At 37.2% G+C, this 18,925-nt stretch overlaps 1 protein-coding gene across 1 annotated transcript in view; it reads right to left on the reverse strand.

Annotated features, from left to right (window-relative positions):
* LOC104626463 (DNA polymerase alpha catalytic subunit-like) overlaps positions 1 to 18,925 on the reverse strand; it is a 112,907-nt gene that overhangs the window by 64,857 nt on the left and 29,125 nt on the right. The window contains exon 4 of the mRNA XM_010294394.1: positions 2,222 to 2,338. Coding sequence (XP_010292696.1) covers positions 2,222 to 2,338 — 117 coding nt within the window. The remainder of the gene's footprint in view (positions 1 to 2,221; positions 2,339 to 18,925) is intronic.

Below are 18,925 nucleotides of genomic sequence, written 5' to 3' on the forward strand. Positions count from 1 at the left end.
TTATACAAGCTAATCTATCAGCTGTCATGATCTAGGTGTAGACAGGTGGTTTGTTTTTTTTTCCCTCCCAATAAATAAACCAAGTTACCAGTTACAACTTTTCACAACTGCCTGGGTCTCACCTCCCGGCAGACAGTACACTCACTGTGTAAAGGCAAGCCTTCAAACACTTGTAATGCAGTAACACTGGAACAGAGCGACCCATTTGGGCACTGCTTTTAAATGCAATTTCTAAAACTACAGTGCAGCTGGTTAATTCTTCTGAACTGATGAGAAACATAAAACAGCATGCTCTACACAGGATTCATAAAAGGCATGTGAGACACTCAGAACTCCTATCAAATGTCTAATATATTTATCTGAAATACTGTCACAGTCCAATTATTAATATGGCTACTGCTATTTCATGATTCATGCAGCACGTTAAAATGACAGTGAAAGGTATAAAATGTGAAAATACCACCAACACATTTTACAAAGATTCCTTGTAAAAGCTGAAGACCCTAAATGTAAAGCTTAGAATTTATTCACAGTGAATACTTCAAATGCAAGCACCGAACAATTTTATATTAGCTAAAAAAGCTAAGGATTTTTGAATATGAAACTATAGAACATATGCTCAGCTTCTTATAATGCGCATATAGTACAAGAAATTGCAACTAGAAAACATTGATTTAGGCCACTTGTGCTTCTTAACCAGCACTAACTAACTACATGAAAATGTTGGAATGCTCAATAGCAACTAGTATACAAAATGAGAGCAAAGACCCTGCTACTCAGTGCAGCATCTTATGCTGGCTAATGCATCTGTATTTTGGAGGAATGTGATAGATGCAGAGGTAGCAGAAGGCAGAGTAATCTCCTTACCAGATCTCATCCACCTTTCTAGTAGCTAGAAATTGCATCAAAACCTGAACTTCTTCATGAATTGTTGTTGATAATGAACAAGTCTGGACACTTCTAATCCCCATATAAGCCTTGGTCTCTTTTGCCACTGGTATTGGCTTTAAATTTCTAATAGCAATAGACTTCAGATTAACAGCATAGATGAAAGGTTTGTTCTCTGATGGATTTGCTTTTCTTCCTGTTTAATTTTATGTGACATCACCTGGTTCCTGTGTTAGGAGATTAGGAACTTCCACTTATTTTTACCCACTTTTTAATGCTGTTCATTATCTGATCTTACATTCTTCAACACAAATTTACCACTAATGCAAAAAAAGGTCATCTTTTCATCAGTCTTTCTCTGAAAATGCTGTTTCAGTCCCCTGATTTTTACTGACGCTTATCCTTTGTGACTTTTTACATCTGCAGTACTGAATATGAAGGACCAAAAAAATCTCATGTGGTAAATAAAGCAATGTTGTCCAGAGCATTCACTTGACAGCCCCACCTCAAACCCTTGATTTTTCCAAGTTTTATGTAAGTAAGGATAATTTAAAGACTTATTACAACCTGAAACAAACCCCAATCAAAGATGCCATATTTTCTTTATGGAATCTTTCTCTCTCTCTTTGGTTATTTTATGTAAATTCTGTAAAATGTCAAGACTTCTAAATGTTAAACTATTTTTTTCTCTTTTTCCTAACAAAAAAATTGAAGTCCTTTGCCAGAATTTTACAACACAAAACAGAATCAGCTTCCTTTAATGTCAGAATCCAAGAGAAGCAGGCAGTCCTGAACCTTGGAAAACCAGACCATCTAGCTCAATGGGAGGTTTAAAAGCTTCTACATTTTTCAGGCATGGAGTCAAATCCAAATGTGCAGAACCCAGAACTTCTCATCTCCTGAAAATACTTACCGCCTTAGAGTACCCCCAGAAGACAGCATGAAAGCCCACCTCCAGCATCTTAGCACCAAATTCAGTCAGGTTAGAACCAGTAAGCAGAAAAGCAAGCAGTTGTTTTTGTTTAGGAAGGTTGGTTTTGTTTGTCTATTTTAATTTACCTGTATTCTAGCAGAAACATTCCAGCAAATTCTAGTTTGCTGACCAAATGCTCGTCAGCTGGAAAATTTCCAAACACAGCAGCTGCATGGCATGCTCTCTTCACAGCAATGAGGACACAGCTTAAATGTAGAGTAGGAAAAGCATAAATAGTCCCCTCTAAACTAATGAACTAATTAAAAATTCCTGCTTAATCCTGCTACCTTTTAAAGGCAGAGTTGAGAGAGAGGCAAGCTTCATGAGAATCCTGCTCCACTACTGTCCGAAAACACTCACCTCTGGTCTCAGAACAGCCTTCCTGCAGGCCTGGCACACAGGGCCGCTCCGGGAAAAGCTCAGGGGAAGTCTACGGGTTCGATTCTGGCAAGTTGCCTCCTCACATATTAACCAACCCTGCAGAAAGGGAGAACATAGAAGAAGAGACATTTTTACCATAAATTCAAGTTACAGCTTCTTTTTACCCCTTCTAAACAATGAATCATACTCAAGGAAGAAAAAAATCCCAACTTTAACATCCTTTGTGAAGCTGATACTATAGTATGTGCTGCTAAGATCCAAAAATCAGGTATAGAGAGGTGAAGGTCCTTGTCTAAGGTAACACAATCAATTGGTGGATTTTGAAGTCTTCTTGCTTCAAAATCCCACATTCTGCACACTGCACTCATCCCTTCCTTGAAAGATACTGAAACCTCTGCTCTTCTCCAGTTCAGACAGTATTAATACATAACAGAATTATTTTATACAACTATGTAGAAGCCAGCAAGACACCACAGAGACATATAACAAGTTAAATTCTCAAGTAAAGTGCCATTTCCTTGCTTGCGCTTTAGAGGGGAAAAACAGTTTTAACTTTTATGTTTTCTGAATGGCAGCCAGAAGCTTTCTTTTCTATAAATTTTTTTATAGGAAGCTACTGAGACTTCAGTGTAAATGGACTCATTTAGGAAAAACTGACTTTTTGCTGAGGAAAATCTGAGCCAGCTTGCTCTATGGCAGCTCAGGGAGACAATGCAGAAGGCTTCTCTTCAGAGGATGAAAGCTGGCATTGGTAAAGATGGAATACCCTCTGTATTGGGTCCAACCATAGGTTAAACCAGTGCCACACCTCATCTCTAAAATCCACCAATAGCAGATACCTAAAGAATAGCATAAGAAAAAGCACAAAGGAAAATTTTTCCAGATTTTCACAGCTGTTGGAAATGGCTCAATGACTTCCTGTATGAGTCTATATTTAGTGGCGATGGATGCATTACTAGCCCCATCCCAACGAACTTCAAGTGCTTTTCGAACCAATGTAAACTTTTAGCATCTACAATTTCCTGTAGAACAACTATACACTGTAGGAAAAAGTATCTTACTTTTCTTGAACACACCAAAAAGAAAAGGATTCTCTTTTTTAATGCCTTCTAGTTCTTGTGTCAGAAGAGACTAGGAATAATCATTCTGCATTCACCTTATCCATGCCACTCATGATTTTATAGACCTCTATCACATCACTTGCAATCAAACTCTTTTCCAAACCACAGTCCTAATTTACTTAGTTGTTCCTTGCATGGAAACTATTCCACATCTTTGTTGCCCTTCTCTGAATCTCTTCCACATCCTTTTTGAAATGAGGGGGTGAGGGAAAATGGGACAAATGGAGAGAGAGACTAAACTAGTATTGCACACTGTATTCAGGATAGTAGATGAACACAAATTTATAGAGAAATAAGATGGTATTTACCATCTTGTTCTCTGCTCCTTTCTTTCTTGAAGTTCTGTTTGCCTGGAGCACTACCGAGCATCTGAGCACTGAGCAGTCATTTCCAGAAAGATATTCATTATTATCCAAGAATTAGAATTTTATTCTTCAGTAGTCAATACACACATTATATGCAAAATTAAGATTGGGTTTTTAGCATCTACATCACTTAACATTACTTGGCAGAGGATTTAGTCTTCCATTATTAACTGACAAGTCAACTTGGTATCACAAGGTCTTTCTGCAACTCTTCTCAAACAGCTCCTGCTTTTACCTCTCCTGTGCAACTTATCCCTGTCAAAGTCTGCATTTCAGATTATCAGGTGTTGATGTCTCTGCTGGGAACAGTGACTGCTTATTTTTGCCTTTATTTCCAAAATTTGTTTCTGTTGCTCCTGCAAAGAAGTTGAATCTAACTATACCCAGGATTCCTGGTACTTTGATAGAAGTATTACAAAACAGAGGACAACTCAAAAAGTTGCTTGCTTCCCTTCTCTTTAACAAGCTGACTCAACACCATGCTCTGGCAATGACTTATACCTAATCTCCACAACGGCAACTCAGGTTTCCAATTATTATCATATTTCCTACCCTTCCAGTTTCCAGTACTGTCACGATCACGATCTTTGTTGGGAAGTCAAGAACAAAAGTTTGCAACTATATACCTTTCCTGGCTTTCATTTCCTGGAAATTCTGGTTTGCTGGCAAAGCAGATTTCTTAACAAGACATGACTCTCAGGTTTTTTTTTTTCTTCTTCACTGGCATGGCCAAAACTGAATCTGTATTTTGTACCTCAGTAATCCAGCATCCTGATTCAGTATTATTATGTCAGTAGTGTAGTCTAAAGTTAGATGATTCAGTTACTTTAGTTCTAATGCTTTGGAACTTGTGTGGAGGAATACATAAACTTTAGTTTTTCATTTTCCAAAACCTTGTTCAAATGGGACTTACCATGTCTACTTCTAAAAGAAGTCTTTGGTTTTTTTTCTCCCCTATCATTTACTGGAGTATGCAGAGATTTGTTTGTTTGTTTTTGCAGCTTGTCCTCTAAAGGATCAGGTAACCTGAACACTCTGTTCTTTCATGTTTTTCAGCTTTATCCCTTTCTTCAAATTAAAACATATTCTTCTACAATCTTTTCAGAAGTGCTAGAAGTCTGACTCATTTTTTTGTTCAGTTGTGTGGTTTGTTTGCTTTTTTAAGATGAAACCTCAAATACTTTCCAAAAAGCTTCATTTATTCCAGAGATGTCTCTTCTTTCACCATTTCCCCAGCCATGTCATATACTCAATATTATCCCACTGGGTGCCAAGCCCATCAAAACACTCCTGTTGCTCTTGCAGAGAGGAGCTTTTATGCCCATGCGAGGAGACCAGAAAAACTTTGTGAGGAACTTTACACCAACAGCAAGGTATATAACACCACCCAAGATGTGTGCTCAAGTCCGTAAAGCAGAAATGGCAAGAGTCCATTATGATATCCAGTTAGGGTTCATTTCATTCAGCTGTGGATATCTAAAAGCCTGATACCTAGGTCTAAACTATTCACCGCGTGATCCATTTATAGTAAATTGGGAATGAAAAAAGCAACTGCAAAAAGCAACTCACTTAACAGATTTTAGGATACAGCAAACTCTGTTCTAGGCCTCTCAATAAAATAAGGGTACACCTAATGTCAGAGCAAGCTTTTTGGAAACAGTGTGATCAGTGTATTTGATCACTGTGTTTGCATTTTATCATTACGTATTTTAACAGTGTAAATCATTACACATTTCATACTGCACAGTGAGAAAGTTCCAAGAATCAGAAATCTTCTGTGGATTTAATTTTGGTCTGTGGCACAACTGCTGCCCTAGCAGTTCTAGCACCACTCTCCTTGTCACATAGAGATTATTTATGATAAATATTTCACAAGTGACTTTTGAAAGATAGATGCTGCTTAACAAGACTGAGCTACTTTATCAGCAGATGCTTCACCATGAAAAGTCCTAATTTAGGACCTGACCTAAGATAGACACCTGACCAGTGTCTGCTGGAGGCAGCAGACACAAATGACCCTCAAGTCAAAAAGCTAGTCCTTAGCTTTGGTTTTGCATATGGACATAAGATTTATTTCTAAAAGAGGAAGGTGTTAATCAGTTGCCTCACATTTTTTTAATAATTCAATTTTAAAAGACATGGAATAACTTATTACCAAAAAAAGCTAGTCAAGGAAGGAATTGAGATCTTCAGGCACTCACTTATGTGAGTACCGAGAATATCATCAGAGCCACTATGAGGGAAAATACAATAACATTTCTGGAAAGGATAATGAATTATAACAGATCTTCCGTTAAGTTAACTCTTAAGAGACAAAAGCTATGTTCTGTGTGGAAAGCTGTTTATGCCATATTTGCTTCTTATGTGGCATCTCTATCTTCCTATGAAACATCCAGTAACAGTCTGACACAAACATGGCCTTAATATGCACAGCCAGGCAAGGGGGTGCGGAGGGTGTCCTCACCTATTCCAAAAACCTCCTGTTTAAGAGCCTAATTGTTTCAGCTGTAACTATGAAAAAACTGCATGCACAAAGAGAACACTCATGACCCAAAACATATTAAATTACTACATTTGAACTTTAAAACAATTTATTATACTAGAAAAACAAAGCATGGGAACTGCCAGATAGTAAGGTATTTTGTTAGGGAATGCAAGTCCAACTGAAAAAACAAAGTCTGGAACGGGAGCAGCATCCCAACTTCAGCTGAGCAGAATACTCAAAAATAGACAACCATGAAAATATGGATGATGGAAAGTAACAGTGTGTTTTCTGCCACCTATTGGCATTTTTAACTAACAATTAAGAAACAAAGAACTACTACACTTGCAAGGTACTGCTTATATTGTGTTATAAGGGAACACATAGATGGCCCACCCAAACTACCATTGAATAATGACATTTGAAGCAAGTTTCTTAATGCAGTTGTTTTGTCTAATGCAGTCACTGTTGAAGAAACTGCTGGAAGCTTTGCTGGTCATAAAATACAGGTGAAAAAAAAGATTGAAAACCCATGCTTAAACTAAAAACAATAGCTTAGGATAAAAATAAGCATTTGAACTCAACAGCTTACTATTGAGAATTGTTTTCAATACTAAGAAAAATAGTGATCAAAACATATAACTTTCACTGAACAGTAAATTTCTCAATAAACTATATTTTAAAAATTAAGTTCTAAGTTGTTGTCTACAATAAAAAACCCAAACGTGTTACGTAGATACTAACTAACTAAATGTCCCTTCAATTCATATAGAAAACAGTTAATGTCATTTGTATAGACTTTCTACCAGTTATAATTAACACTGAAGAAGCCTTTTCTTCTTTATCACCTCTCTATTCAGGCCTTATTTGCGTTTGTTTGTACTTACTATCTGTTAATCTCTCTTAACAAATGACAACAATAACTGTTGCTATTATGCATGGAAATTAAACATGTAGATAACTGTGTGAAGGGAGCTATTTTTGAAAAAAAACAGTATCAGAAACATGTAGCCCTTTATGTCTCTTGTTTTGCTTCAATAATTAAGCCATAGCCTTAATTCGTTTTAAACAAAAAACTTTTCCACTGACATGCATGTTGAAATCAAATTCAATACATGCATTATGTTCTGATTCAGTTTGTTCAAGTGCATTACTGTTAACCCTTATTTGATCCATGCCTGTTGTCTTCACTGACCAAACAAAACCAACCCTTTATTTCCCAGCTGCTATCACTGAGTCTGTAAATTAATTTGCAATAGATCAAACAAAATCATAATAGGAAACCTCCAGTTTTGTTCTACTTGGTATCTGCAACACTATGGGAAATGAAATACAAGCTGACAGGGAAAGAAAAAAGCAACTAGCATTTCCAAACATTCCATCTACAAATGCTTAGTTCCTTTTAAAATATAAAAAATGTATGCAAAAAACCCCACCCTGAAGGAAATGCATAATATAAAAGAAAATCCTTGAAGAGTACGATGTCCACACACTGTAGCTAATGGGGAGAAATTTGCAAGTCAAAAGTAATTTTCTTTCTTTGTAAGTCTGTTCTTGAGAATTAGCCTCTCACACTCTAGTGATCAACAAGCATTATAAATATTACCCCAAAATACAGAGGCAAGTGGTTTTGGAACAGCCTTTCAAACAGACGTTGCAGAAGTCAACAATGTACGTTTATTGAGCTTTATCTCAATCGTTTTTAAAAATCACATTTCACAATGTAACTTGGTTGCGTGCTACAGTAGAGGACTGGATGTGCTGCTCTATGACACCAGTTCAGTATCTAGTTCCTGCCTTCAGACAGTCTGGATGCTGAGGGAATACAATGCTTTAAAAGTTCACATGGTATGAAAAAATGTGGTAGTAAAAAGAAGAAAGCTGCAAGCACTGAAAATTATTCAGAGGTCACTATCAGTCATTTTAGAGTTGAATTTAAAATGTAATTAGTGCTTGCTTCTCTACAATCTTACTCTTCATTGAAGACAATCTTAACATAGATTTTTGAAAGTGGGATCTTGGTGGATGATGTCCAATCTCCTAGATGGCTGGGATACCTAACCTCAAGCACATTGGATCCAAAAATCCATGGCTTCCTCACTGCAGAGCTGAAATTATCACCTTAAATCATCAAAGCACGCCAGAAGGGCGTGTAGGAACACAACCTGGATATGCTTTCCTAGTCAGCCAGCATAAGCTTGATGTTTATGTCACTGATCAGCAAACCAGCTTTTGGAAGGCTGAATATGAGAGACAACACAATGAAAATTTTCTGATTGAGGCATCATTGTGAGTTACTAATTAAGCCACTCTGAAGTTCAAACTGACCTCTCCTTTCAGACTACTCTTACAAAAGCATACGATTTCCACTAATTCCAAGGCCAGAAGCTTTAAACACCATTTTCCTGCCAATGTCCATTATTATGGACAGCCTCACCTAACAGGGCACATCTGGTTGAAGTGAATTTAAATATCCTTGAAGGATGAGGTTCCACCAATATTGCATGGCTGGGTACATTATCAAATGTACTGATATCCCCTTGCAATGTTAAAAGCTAGATGTTTTTATGAAGTATTTCTTATGAAGTTTGTCATGGCAATAGCAGACTTGACTCTGTGACCCGAAAGTTACCAGTTCCACTTGCCATAACCTGTCCTGTATCCCAGGTATGTTCTCTCTCTTCCACCTGTCTGTGTCTTCTGTAAATGTTTGGGGGAGCACATAGAGAAACATTCTTTAGTAGTATACAACATCTCAGGGATTAGAACTTGAGCCAAAACCTCCATTTTCACATGCTTTGGCAAATGTTTTCACTATTAATAGTAGCTACATCTTTTAAGAATTACATCACAATTTTACACTTGAAACACCAAAAGTAGTATCAATAGCCACTTAAAGATGAGCTACTGCTGTGAATTCAGGAATGTTTTTCTGCTGTATACCAGAAACCCAATCACTTTTAAGTAATTTCAACTTTCAACCTGCTTTTTTGCCTGTTCAGAACGAAGAAATACTCTAGTAACACATTGACTCACCCTAATGCATTTGCACTGTGTTGGTGAGATCTCAGCAGCAAGGAAAATCTGAATGACAGTGTGAAAACCAGTGTCATGCACTGGAATTTCAGTAGACAACACAGACTTGAGTGACACCTATGTGCCACTGCTACAATCCCAACAAGAAACCCCCTCAGGTCAGGGATGGTACCATAAACAGTGAAACAAGATTTCACATGGGAAACTTTACCCACGTAGTGATGTGGAGTCCAGCATAACTCAGGTTCCTCAGGCAACATCTCAGTTTTTCATGGGGAAAACCTGGAAAAAACCTCAGAAGACTTCTCTGATAAATAAACCAATTATACCGCCGCTAGACACACGAAAAGTATAGACTCATTCAATTTCTGAAAGGGTTTCTCAAGATGGAGAACTCTGAGGAAAGGCTAGGATTGGCACAATCAGAAACACACTATTCTCATCTGCAGGAAAAGTAATTCTTCATGGTGCTTTTGTGCCTGCCTGCTTCACGGACTTTCTCTAGCTGCTTCCAGCTATCTGCTTCATTTTGATTGTCCTTCCAGAGCAAGTACAATGATACACCAGATAGTTGCTTGATTAAGCTTATGGATGGAGTAATTTATCAGTGAGACAAGCAAAACAGACTCCATGGAGAACGCTTTGATCATGAGGGCTCCACACAGATGATACCTGAAAATACCTGATTCAGTCTAGTCCATGCATCTCCTACACAGCTTGAACAGAGAAGTCCATTCCTTTGGAACTTGCAGCTACTAATGCAAATAACCTGGAGACTGAACCATCTGAACTTGGAAAAGACTGGATCAACCTATGAAAGGAACACCTCATGATGTCTAAACACCTACTTCTTGGTCACTCATCTTGTTTGGGCAGGGGAAAGAAAAGACAAGTAAATTCCTTATCAAGGTGAAATTTGGAGATAATCTCGTCAGAAAGAAATTTGAGGGAAACCAAAAAGAATATCCTGTCACAGAAGAGCATCATATATGGAAAATTAGCCATCAGGCTTCCTTCCTTACTCCCTAGCAAAATGATCATCACCAGAAATGAAGCTTTTATAAAATCATGTAACTGCCAAATTCTCTGAGGAAACAGACCTTATTCAGCTCTATAAAAGACTACTACTGGAAGTTAGCTCTGGAAATAGAAGGTGGACCTGTAGCTTCACAGGTGGAGCATCTTATCTATTTTGATATTTTTCCTATCAGTGATGATCTCCTTGATAAGGAATGAGCAGGCACACTCCATTGACAGGAATCATGCAAACCAACCCTAAAAAACAGAGTGATGGAGTCAGAAACAATCAGTGATGCAGAATTCTGGGTCATCAGCTTTTTCATGATCCTGCAAGGCTTGATATTCCACAAGCACACCAGATATCAAGCACTAATAAAAAGATGGATCTTTTAGGCCATTAGAAGGATCTCACTTTATGTTTGAAGGAAATCTAGGGGACCTGCAAAGCCTCTTCAGTGAGTCCAGACATATTTAGATCTCAAAGTAGTATATGGACAGATATTGTTACTGATATTGTCCAAAAAGAGCAACAAAGCTGGTGAAGGGTCTGGAGCACAAATCTTATGAGGAGAGGCTGAGGGAACTGGGGTTGTTTAGCCTGGAGAAAAGGAGGTGCAAGGAAGATCTTACTGCTCTCTACAACCTCCTTTTCAAGTAGTTGTAGCAAGGTGGATGTTGGTCTCTTCTCCCAAGTAACAAGTGATAGGACAAAAGGAAACAGCATCAAGTTGCACCAGGGGAGGTTTAGATCGGGTATTGGGAAAAAACTTGTGAAGCACTAAGAAGAAGCTGCCCAGGGAAGTGCTTGAGTCATCATCCCTGGAGGTATTTAAAAGACATGTAGATGTGGTGCTTAGGACATGGTTTAGTGGTGGACTTGGCAGTGCTACGTTAATGGTTGGACTCAATCTTAAAGGTTGTTCCCAACCTAAATGATTCTATATACTAGCTATTCCAACCTTCTTTTCCACTCTGTCAAAATTTTAACAAGACATTACTGGAAAAGCTTTCCCCACTTCTTTAACATGTTACTACAAGATGAAACTGTACTAAGTCAGAAGCCCTTCTGTCAGGTTCAAGAGACACCTTGCTAGGGAAAACATATGTCTGAATTTCATCCTAGAATTTAACAATGTAAAAGAATTCAAAAATGAAGACTGTGTGCAAGTTCTCTTGAACTGCCAGCCATAACTGAAACTTTTAAGTAAAAAATCTCTTAAAACTAAGTTTTCTAAAATATTTACACTCAAATCTAAAAAATAAAAACATCCTCTAAGATGATCTTTGTTTTAAGGCTTTATACTGCTGTCCTCACTGTGACATTTAATCATCTCCCAATAATAAATTCCTTTGATATTTTCACAGACTCTTGAAATAAATTATTTCATACAAGGAGCTGGGTCATGAGTCTATTATTGATGCTGGCTGACCAGAGCTTTTGTCTTTTTATTTTAAGTGCGATAAGTACCATGTTAAACATACTACCAAGCTTCTTCTAGCTGAAAGGAAAGATACTGCAGCATATGCTTAGAATGGTGAAGTACTTTCGGTTTGCATTAATTCCTTTATAAATTTATTCTACAGCTTAAATCTCTTACCAGGGAATGCTTATTCCATGTTCTCTGGTACTTTGTTAGGTGTTGTGGACATTTGGCTTTAAATTCCAAGAAGCGATGCAAATAGCTTTAGTAACTATTATAGTATCAATGACTGAAATTGACTGTTCCTGAAATTTATAAATAAAGCTAACTACAGCGCATTAAGAGACCTGATCATAGATCCAGTGCGGTGTATGACTATTCAGATCACAAGTGAAAAATAAGAAACTCACTCTTGGTCACTGACTTCACATTCATATTTCTTTTTCTATACAATAAATACTGTAGCTAGTTCCTCATCCAGAAAGATTACATTTCCCAGTATGAGCATTTTTAGTCTGATGCTACCTGATCATCCAGTTTAGGGAAAAAGTAAACAGGGACCATGGCATTTCACACTCCATTTCATGCTGCCTCACTTCAACGGAAGTTGAAGATATGATTTCAATTTCTTTTCGAAGCACTTCCTTATTTTCAGAGCTCCTTGAGTTTTGGCCTATATAACTGATCAGAATTCAGCTATGGCATGGAGAGGATAAAAACTCTCATAAAGAAAGGAATTTCCTTTCCTGGATGGTTCATTCTGTGCCTTTTGAATTCAGCATTATCCAAGCTGATTAATGGATAAACGTGATCTTTCAGGAAAAACACAAAACTGCCAAAGAATAGTAACAAGGAGATACGAATTGCTTTTGAAAGTGTACTACTTGAAAGCAGTAGAGATTCTGAAGATGGTTGGTTATATATCCAGTATTATTATGGCAGGAATCACATTAAGGGATGTTATCAAATTGAAGCACCTTAGCCAACAACTTCCTAGCAGAAGGCAAACAATCACTTTACCATCCAATGAGACAGTATTGCTGGTAAAAGAGAAGGATACCCTCTCCAAAGTAATTATTGTCCTCAGAGACACTTGTAGTATCTGTTGTCTCAGTTCTCGACCGGAAAGCTGCCAGCCCAAACTGAACCAAAGGCAAATGGAGTCAACAGGAACCACACCATTGAAGGGCCAGACTGTGAAGGTCCAAAGCACCTAGACAAACTGTAATTGGCGGTGATGTAGCTACACTAACTTGCTACCTTAAAGTAAGCATAAGGGAGGAAATAAATACTACCTGAGTTCTCAGAAGAGCACAGTATCCTTCTATCTTGAAAAAGCCAATGATACCAGAAGGACAGAAGCACTGATGTGAGTTCCAGGCAGCCATTACAAAAAATGAAGCTCACCTTTCGCACCCAACTGCTCTGATCCAAAATGCCCAAAGACCCAAATCTAGTTCCCTTTGGATATTACGGAAAATTGACATAAACTTGAGAGGATTTAGCCTACAACAAGATTCTGTCCCATAAGCATACTTTTTAGTATCATATATCATATGCCTATTTCTAGGCTACTAAAAATGAAAGGTTGTAGATTTTCAGGAATGTTATTTTGTGATTTGGATACTCCAAAATAATAGAACTTGAATTGCTTCTCTAATCCATAACTGAAAAAAAATAATTGAAAGAAACCACCCAAAGCTGAAAGTAAACTTCATTAATCTCTAGAAAATATTACTCTCAGCAGTATCTGTCATATGAGTTTGACCATTAAAAGTTGGTGGGGGGGGGCGCCAGGGAGGAAGGCAGGAGATAACAGAAGAAGCAAGAAATGCACCCTACCCCCCCCGCCAAAAGATCCCAAATTCTTAAGCTAACATAAAAAATGCTTTAAACAAAATTATCAAACAAGACAGAAGTGAAAAGTATCTTGTAGGTCAATGTAAGAGTTTTACATGTTATTAAGAATTGATTTTTTAAAAAAAGTAAGACATCTTTAAATGTACAGTCATATGTCATTTCTTACAAGTTATTTGAAACTTATTGATCTCATTTGTGCAAAGACCAGGCTCTGTCATCAGCCTGCTGAAAGGATAATAGAGCACTCCAAACCCTTATGATAGGTTTGATGCAAACAGCAGCCCTCATTTAAACACATGTAATAGCACCACAAGTGGACAAATTCCAACCTTAACAGTTGTGCATTATAAACTAAATTAGCAAGTATGTTCTGCTTTACTTCACATCAAAGCCAATACGTTGGTTGTCTTATCTTCAGTAAAATAAGTTTCTAGGCACCAAAATATGCACCCCAAAAATACTAAAAAGTAGAGCACAAGTGTTCATAGGCTAACATACTGCTCACAAAGAGAACCAGCAATTATCAACAATTTTATTTTACTTAAGACAACAGCTAAACTGGATTTCAAGCAAGAAACTGGGAGAAGGCAAACTTAAAATGACCACATATGGAAAATTACATTGAGAAAAGATCAGTGAAAGATGTTTTATGTATTTTTGTATGGAGGACTAAAACCTCTAGAAGGATATTCAAGTCCATTCTGCAAAATATTCTCCCCATTCATACAGCTCAAAGCTAGCCACATTCTTAGGCTATAATAGGTCACAATTAAGTACAGTACCTTGCTTCAGAAAAAAATTTGCTTTGTCTGTCAGCTGTCAGCAAAGCACAAAGAGCTCATACAGGCCATCGATGTATTGCTTGTTAAAGAATCTGGCAACACACAAACAGTACAGAACTCAAGATTTCTTAACATCTGTGCCTCTGCTTTGGTTAGAAAGCTAAAAACACTCTACTCCTCACCCCCTTCTTCCACAATTCTGCCCTCTTCCCTCAAACATTTGTACAGTCCTTGAATTTCTTCCTCTGTCACAGGAAGTTCAATATGACATTATATGTAACACAGAACACACAGAGATTTTACTCATGTATATGGCAATAACAGTAAAGTTTGTCAACTCAAGTACACATTTCAAGTTGGTAAAGAGACAAAAGTATTGTTTATGTGAAACATTTATCTTTGCAATATGGTTATGAACATCTCTAAATACCGAAGAAATTACTACAGTTCCGAAAACTTTAAAAATTATTATGCACATACATACATAGATATGTAAGTTTAGAGGTGTTTAATGGAGTGAAAGGCAATGGCAGAGAAAGGGGTCTCAACGGTCTGGTCACCTTAAACTAGAAAAGTTTAAAGCATCACTAAGCAGTGTTTGTTCATTTAAGTTTAATTATTTTCTCCTTGAGAATGGCACTAATGAAACTGAATATCTTTCATGGTTTCGAAGAGCAGTCTGAATGGTCTGTAAATAGGACTGGGGGCAGACAAGAGAACTGGCTGAGTCGGGAGGTTGCTAGGTGATGCAGAATGTAAACCCACAAACTTGTTCAGGTTTACTTTGCTTTCATGCTGCTCTCACACAGGCTCTCCAAAGTTTTAAGAATTAATTTCCAGGTAGCTCTTTAAAAACAAAAAGCAGAATAATTAAAAAGGAAAACCCCTTAATCCTCTGCACCTCTTCCCTCACACCCCACTCCTCCCCCATTGCCCCCTCCAGGAAAAAATAGGAAAGAAGAAAGGAAATTCACAGCATTAAACTGCAGGAAATCCATCACAGTGTTTTGAATATGACAACGGGAAGAGGACCATTCCCTTGATATATTTGTATGTAATTGTTGAGGACTGGTGATTACAAAGAACTTTTAAACTTTTTAGATTAATTTTTACTTTTGTAAATGTAACTAAAAATTATTTCTGGAGCAATACGTTGGTCCTTTAAAGTAATTAAAGTGAAAATAAAGTCCTATTTACTAATATTTCCACTGCAGATTACAAAAGCAAACTTTTCACTATAGTCATGTGTTCCTACCCCCATCCTTTTCAGAGCTGTGGTTATCTTTTTTATTTTTTTTCTGAACTATCTGATCAGAGATTGTCCGGTAAGAGCACTTTATTAGATCATCAGTCAGAGGGTTTTACAAGCACCAAGAGCTATGGGCTCAAATGCAGCACATCAGTTTTAATAGCTGAAGGTCTAATAGTAAACTGCAGATACTGCTGAGAACTTCCCATGCACTGAACTCTTGAAAAAGCACCATCTCTCAAGCTTAAATGCAGCTGCCTCTTTCAATGCTGCAAATGGGTAAATTTGACAAAAAAGCCACCATTAAGACTACATGAAAGGCTCAAGACAACATCCTTTCAATGCTTTGTACTTCAGTAATCAGATGTACTTACTCACCCCCTCCCCCAAACCCGATCAAGAACTATTTCTGAATGGTAGGAAATAATTCCACTTTGTACATCTTTTAGTTAATCAAGACTTTCTATTCAGCAATTTGACCTTTTGTTCAAAACAGGATTATCAGTTTTTTCGCCAGTTACCAAGGGCGACTCGCATGGTGAACATAATTGCAATAATTTGCAAAACACCATGGCAACCCACATTACAACTAGGTAAATACTGGTCTTTTGTGCTACATTGTTATTTTCAGAGATGCTGAAGTCAAAGAACGAATGACAAATGAACACAAAATTTATATTTGCTTTGTCTCAAAAGAGAAGAAAATTGATAACAAGAATTGGGGGGAAACCGACTACAGCTGTAATTTCTAACTTGATTAATTAGGATGGTAACAGTCCTTAACAGTATATTCAACAAACAGCCCTGACTTAGTCTCTCCACCCACCTCTCTCTCTTTCTACACTACTACCACTAACCCCCACCCCAGACAAATTTTTTCAGCTAGGAGAACAAACAACTCCATTTGCTCTTTTCTTCAACTTAATGGAATCCTTAATTACAGAATATTGTTCTCTTGCTCTTCATTACACTGAAAACTGAAAGTGAGAGAGAGAGAGAGGAGGAGGAAGACAGTGCCAAGCAGACAGGGTAGCTACAGTCATCTGCCTTTGCTTTTTTTGTCCACAGCAGACCTAAAGATGAGATGGCATTTTTTTAAGTTCAGTGTTTTCTTTTTTAAATATTAGCAGCTGTTGTACACCAGATAATTAAGTAAACTATTTAGTGCTCAAGTTCTCTCGCTGGCAGCATTAGTGAGACATGAAAGCTTAGGTCAAGTAATGAATAAAATCTAAAATGAGACAGGAAGCAACTGCTTAAAAAAAAAAAATTCTCCCACAATTATCAGATTGGGTCGTTTCTAACAGAATACCTACTGTATTAAAACATTTGTCTATCAATAGTATTATATACTTAATAAACTAATAATTTTTAACTTAACTTGTTTTCTTTATAATTCTAAGGAACATTGTTACAGTATAGGCTTCTATTAAGACTTCAAGAAACCACATTAAAACCAATTATTTCAGAAATATGTTACAAATATAAATAAATAATTTTGCTTAAGAAAAAAACTACTGAAAACAGTCTAATACATGTTACTAATTGACTTCACAATAAATTTGCTATATATTACTGGAGCATGAGTTCCGTGCTGAAACATTTATTGTGCCACGGTGAACTGACTTAACTGACTGGTTGAGACCTTAATTTTCATGATAACATTAAAAAAGACAAGTTATGTCTCTATATAGGCCACATTCTGTCATCAGATGTATGCATATGGTTCCTATAAAATGCAATGGCATCCTTTAGCAACGGATGTTCACATACAGAGTATATGAAAAATACATTAAGCTGCAAGAAGCATGCAATCAGAAGCCAGTGTAATCCTCATTTCAGTTCCCTGTACATACGAATCATGTTTCAATTTACAGTTAAAGGACCACATCTGTATTTCAATTCTCATTAAAGGATTGGATTGCCATTAGGATAAAACAGGCTTGCAAAGCGAGCAAGACTACTGCTACATCCCTACATACTGTGAACCCTGGAGAGTATGTAGTAAAGTGAAAGAAATTAAAACAAAGTGCTAAAGGCAACTGAATCCAGCCCCAGGGAGCCAAAATGCACTACTGCCTCTGCTACACAGATTCGCCATGCTACTGGACAAGTCACTTCCAGTTTACTGAAAGGACTCATAAGTAACAATCCTCTGAGGAATCAGCCTGTTTTCATTGACATTTGAAGATCTACATGGCTGAAGTTTGAGTAGATCCAACTGTAACCTGAAAGCTGCGCTTTGGGCAGTTACACAATACTACACGCTCGGGTCCTTTGCTTCACAAATCAGGCACCCAAACTTACGGACACGTTTGATGTTCATTCTCTTATGCCTCATTTCTCTGAGAAATAAAAATAATAAATTGTCCACTTGCTTTACACAGCTTTTGTAAATGTATTCTTTAATACCCACCTGATCCTACAGTGAAGTATGCCACAGAAAACTCCACGAGAAAAATAAATAATTCTAGGCAAAGTTTCAGAGAGTGCACTTGGTAAAGGGCATCCACTAAGCAATGGAGAGAAGCAAATACAGACTAGCTGCTCATCTAATGAGTGCTGTCCAACCTGTAGGCTGCAATATACTGAAAAAAAGATTGAATGGGATAACATCATACATAAATGACCTGGATTAAACTTAAGTAAGCAGTATTCATTCTAGGATTTTTTTCAACTTTTAAATGTCCAACTCTGCAGTATCAGGATCCATCTTCTGTTTTAAAACAAATAATAATTTCCATATTTCTGCCCATTCTTCTTCAAAATACTGTTTAAAAGAATACACAGATTTTGCTGCTTGAAATAAACAGAATAACTCACAGTAATAGCGGATTTCCACCTTCTCTGCAAACTACACATTTTCCCCACTATTTGTCAATAGCAGAGGCAGGCAAAGACTTAGGAAATTTCTCATATTTTTCTTTTTTTTATTAAACCAATCACATTCAAATATAATTGCTTGATTTTCTTGTCCAAATTTTCACAGGCGATCTTCATCCATGCCTGCCTCCTCACGCTATTTCAAGCCTACCTGCCCAGACAGATGCTTATCCAGCAGATAACCCATTTGAATATTCTGATTCAGCCAATTCCACTCAATTCAGTTTCTTGGCTTTTAGTTTCTTCTACATCCATCCAGGTCCAGCTCCAGCCTCATGTGCCAGTTCTAGTCTCTTCACTCATCTATATTCAATTCTTGCAATCACACTTGGTTTGCGTTTGGTTTATTTTTTTTAATCATGCCAAGCTCCTGCTCCATACCAAAAAATTTTCTCAAAGATTTGTAAAATCACCAAATCTAGATGGATTTTCATAGGATGACAAAAGACAACCAAAAGACAAGA

Source organism: Phaethon lepturus, unplaced genomic scaffold, assembly GCF_000687285.1.
Source record: "Phaethon lepturus isolate BGI_N335 unplaced genomic scaffold, ASM68728v1 scaffold11009, whole genome shotgun sequence".
In the NCBI taxonomy this organism is placed as follows: Eukaryota; Metazoa; Chordata; class Aves; order Phaethontiformes; family Phaethontidae; genus Phaethon; species Phaethon lepturus.